A 4,905-nucleotide genomic window follows, 5' to 3' on the forward strand; every position below is an offset into this window, starting at 1 on the left:
AGAGTCCCTTAGACCTAACCATTCTACAAAAGCAGTCCATGTGTGAAACAAAACAGGCCTGTAACCCAGCCGTTTGGTCACTGTAATCCAAATTTCTTCACTAAACCTGCATCTTAGAAATAGGTGTTCTCTGTCTTCCATGTAATGGTTACAGATGCAGCAATTCGGTTGGATCTGAAGCCCCCAAGAGGCAATTCTTGATCGAGTTGGTAACCGATCAAGGTGAGCCACCCACATAAGAAAAGCATGACTAGGAACGAAACCTTTGTACCATACTACATCAGCCCATACCTGCAACTCACCCCTCGGTCTGATGTGGTCCCAAGTGCGTTTAGTTGAGAAGGAGGTTAAGTCTACACCATCAATCTGCCATGAGTAAGAGTCCAGTGTTGGCGACTGAGATGGGATCGGAATAGAGCACAGAGCAATGTGAAGGTTTTCCGCTTCAGGAGATCTAGCAGGTCTTAGATTCCATCCGTTCATAGAACAGGCTTCAGAGACATAAGCTGTTAACGGGATCCCCAACTGGCGTGGACCACTGTCTCCAAACAAATCATACAGTGGACCCAAAACATTCCAATGATCAAACCAGAAGCTCGCCGTGTTCCCATTTCCCAAGTCACAGCGGATAAATTGTCTTGCTAAAGGTCTCAGCTTGAGAAGAGAGTTCCAAGTCCAAGAAGCTTGTTTTATCACATCCAAAGACCAGAAACTGCCATCTTGCAAGCGATGTTGTTTTATCCATTCTGACCATACCGAATCAGAGCCACAAAATATAAGCCATATCAATTTCAGAATTAGAGTTTGGTTCCAAATCAAGAGGTCTCTAAACCCAAGCCCTCCCTCCGCCTTGGGGAGGCAAGTGGAGGTCCAAGAGACCTTAGCTTTCGCTCTGGATTGATCCGCCGAGTAACCTTTTTGACTATTTGTGAGAGCTTTGCATGAAGATTGATTAGTTTTATCTCTTCAGATAGACAAGTAGCCTTTATTCCCCCACTGCCATTGTTTTTTAGTTTTAGCCTCTTCTATTTCTGATCCTAAGAGAGAATACCAAAGAACAAAACATGAACGATTCGTTCTTACAAAAGGCTTTCATAAGAACACTTGCGACAATTTTAGCAAAAAAAAAAAGAAAAAAAAAAGAACACTTGTGACAAACAATTGTCAAACATTATTGTATTGATAAATTTGAAAGTCGCACACTCTATTGAATATATTCATAATGACAAAACGAAACAAGGAACAACATGAAATCAACATAGACACTTTTTAGAATAGTAAAGAAAACCTAACACAGCCTTGGTCGTTCCCAACAACCACCTCATCGCTCAAGTTACATATCAACGTCATCGTTATCACCGGGAAACCTCGGGACGATAACATCAATCTCGACTCGTATCCTCTCAATCACCTGCGAATCACACTCGGACTCGCGCTTCTTTAAATCAAAGATTTTGAAAGTTAAAGTATAAACAATGTCAGAGTAAGAAGGGACTTGGATCATCTTAAGAATCTGAAACACGTTGGCTTGTATCTGCTCCCTATCGCCACCGATGAGCCAATCTCTATCGAACTCGTGGGTTTGACGAACGATTCGAGTTTCTAAATTGCATAAGTCTTTAAGATCTTCGTCTGAATCTGAATCAGAGTTTGGTTCGGGGGCTCGCCTGTAAACCAATTCGAAATCGAAGACAAAGGAGAAGTTAGGGTTTTTGAGGTTATGTTGAGTGTCGGTGAAGACTGGGTCGAAGGAGATGAAGGTGTCGGGTTCGTCGTCGCAGTACCCATACCAAACCATGATTTGTTATTGTAAGAAAGATTGATGAATACCAAATTGGATTCGTTGTTTAGGGACGAGAATAGAGAGAGTTTAAAGAGAACAAAAAGAGTTCAACTCTGAATCACTTGTTTAGAGGTCGAGAAGTATACTCATATTTATATTGGTTTTATTTCCTCTTTTCCGTTTACGCGGTTTCCTTTTTTCCTTTTTATTTATTATTATATTACACTAGATCTTTTATTTAAATTTATTGAAAGCTACACTTTTACATTTATGTAATTTGACTAAATTATTAAATATGAATATCTAAATTGTAATAATATATTATAATGTAGTTATTTAAACATTGAAAATAAAGCTGAATATAAATTAAGTTTATATTTATTTTCGTTTTATAACAAAACTTACATAATCTCTTACTAATAGATGTCTTAATTATATATAAAAAAAACCTGAAGCATTTCTATTTCGTCCTATCTTTCATTGGTCTCTACTTTTTTATATCTACTCGTTCCTCTAAAATTTGTTTCTAGTTGTTTTTTTTAACTAATAAAAAACTGGTTTAGATTCCATCACTTCCTAAACTTTAAAGTTACCAAATAAAAATAATCTGAATATATAATGATAGCAAAAGAAAAACAATAAAAGTTGCATCGTAGAAAAAAACTCAAAATTGAGGCTCTTCATAATCTAAATTAGAGTATAACAAAATTAAATTATAAAATATTACCGTATGCATGAGGTATAGAATTATGCTTGCAATATGTGTAAGTTCTCTCTTTATATAGATTTCTTAACTTTGTAAAAAGTGGACTTTAAAAACGTTTTAGATTTATGCCATATTTTCAATTATGTGGAATTCATGGAATATTGGTAGTAGAAGTTTTCAATTGATAAACATGAATAGAAGTAGAAATATATTTATGGTGTAGTAGAGAAAACTCCAACATCTTTTTTTTTTTTTTGAAAATTGGCTTTCAAATAAACTCCAACATCTTCTAAAATTATTTTTCTCGTTTTTGACTTATTTTAGGATGGCGCACGGTTGTGGGTTTCACAACCATGGTAATAAGTTAATATATTAACCAATGTGCTCGTCGTTAGTTTTTTGTATATTTGTTTCTTTTTTAATTGTTTCTTTTGGGAGGTAAAATTATTTTCTGAGACTTAATATCCAACTTTAAGCTTCCGTTTACGCGAATTTGTTTTTGCAGATTTTAAAGTTTTTTTGTTGGTTTTAATTCCTTAGCAGAGCTCTAGGATCTTCGTAATAAATTTACTTGTCAAAACTAACGAAGTGGTTTTCTTGCTGACTTATTAGCTACTCCCTCCGTTCCTAAAAGATGTATGTTCTGGAAAAAAAAATTGTTTCAAAAAGATACATTTTTTACTTTTTCAATGTATTATTTTATGAAAAATTGTAAGTTTCAAAAAAATTAATGGTGTTTATTGAATTTCTATTGGTTAAAAGTTACGAAAAATTGTTATTCACAAAAAACAATGCATATTTAATGAATTTTTTTAATATATGTGAAAAATCTAGAATATGCATCTTTTAAAAACAGAGGGAGTACATTTTATTCATAATGCATTCAAAAAGAAAAAAAAATGCATGGAAATGATTTGAAGAGACATAAATGCCCCCATTAATTATAACCAGAATTTCTAACACCAAATTTGTGTACAATTTTACTTATGCACACCTTGTCATACGATTGATACACATTCGTTTTAAATCTGGAGATCAGACCAGTTGAAATTTAATCAGGTAACATGAGTGCAGGTTCTTATATTTCAAGAACTACTTTTTTACATAGATATGCTTCAGATGTTTTAGTTCCTTAAAAACTATATAAATGACTTTAGTTTGCAGTAATGTTTTATTCAGCTAACAATATAACGGTAATTATATATATGTACTTTCACGTATTGATTTTGGAATACGATGCTAATAATATAAGCAAATTATTTTTTTGATGTGATCAGTTATAAATAGATTTTAGTATATTACATTACGGGTACGACTCTGGGATAGAGCTAGAGTAAATTAAAGTAGGTGACAGTTTATTTTTAGCTTATTTACTCTAATTTCACCCAATCAATTTTTTTTTTATTATAACTCGTTTATTATAAAAAGTGAGAAAACAATAAATAGAGTATATCTTAACTCAAATTTAATGAAATAATTTTTTTTTCAAATTTATTTATTTTCATCCCTCTCATTTTCACCAAATTTTCTACCTTTTTACTTCGATATCTAACCAATCACATTGTACAAATGTTCTGAAATCTATATTGTAGTGATTTTCACATGGAAACTGATAACTTCTTGTGTTTATTTATTGCTTTTATCTGGCTATGACATCAATATATAAAACATAGTTAAATATTCGGCACACAACGCATGTGTTTATTTCACATAGTTAAATATTCGGCACACAACGTTAGATGAACATTATAATGTTTACATGGGTTTGACCAATTCCAGCTTACATAAAACCGGTCTCACTAAAGTTTATTAAATATTCTTCACACAACGCATGTGTCTGTTAACCACCATTATTGCACGTCACAAACCGCTGCATCTTACACCTAAAGGAGTGATGAAACCAAGCATATATTCTAATGAAAAGAAATACTACATGGAACAAAGTAAGATGCCTTCTGAGTGTTACCTTGTGAAGGAGTGAAGTAAGAACGTCTAAATGAGTTATTGCAGTGTAACAAAATATCCTAAAAGGGTCTTAACGCAATCACTCCTAACTTTGAAAATTCACACCGAATTCCGAGGAAACGAATTTCCGAGGACCACATGTTCATCGGAAAGCTCCTCGGAATATACCGAGGGAGAGCTTCCTCGGGATATTTCGATGGATTTTCCGATGGTCCAATCCTCGGAAGTTCCGACGAAATGTTCTTCGGAATTTTCATCGAAAGATTCCGAGGGACATGTCCCTCGGAAAATTCCGAGGATCGGTGTCCCTCGGAATATTTCGAGGAACGGTGTCCCTCGGAATATTCCGAGGAACATTTCCCTCGGTATATTCCGACGGACCCCGTTCCTCGGAATTTAAAAAAATTAATTTTTTTTTAAAATAAAATTTTTGAAATTTAAATTCGAAAAT

At 33.9% G+C, this 4,905-nt stretch overlaps 1 protein-coding gene across 1 annotated transcript; it reads right to left on the reverse strand.

Annotated features, from left to right (window-relative positions):
* Positions 1 to 1,200: 1,200 nt before the first annotated feature.
* On the reverse strand, positions 1,201 to 1,893 carry LOC106326172. Its single transcript, XM_013764193.1, has one exon. It carries the CDS (start codon positions 1,796 to 1,798, stop codon positions 1,334 to 1,336), a length of 465 nt encoding a protein of 154 aa, XP_013619647.1. The 5' UTR covers positions 1,799 to 1,893; the 3' UTR covers positions 1,201 to 1,333.
* Between the last annotated feature and the right edge of the window lie 3,012 nt (positions 1,894 to 4,905).

Source organism: Brassica oleracea, chromosome C2, assembly GCF_000695525.1.
Source record: "Brassica oleracea var. oleracea cultivar TO1000 chromosome C2, BOL, whole genome shotgun sequence".
In the NCBI taxonomy this organism is placed as follows: Eukaryota; Viridiplantae; Streptophyta; class Magnoliopsida; order Brassicales; family Brassicaceae; genus Brassica; species Brassica oleracea.

Bases quoted from the DNA above. Each gene is read 5' to 3' on its own strand.
- LOC106326172 (XM_013764193.1), bottom strand. From the start codon at position 1,798: ATGGTTTGGTATGGGTACTGCGACGACGAACCCGACACCTTCATCTCC.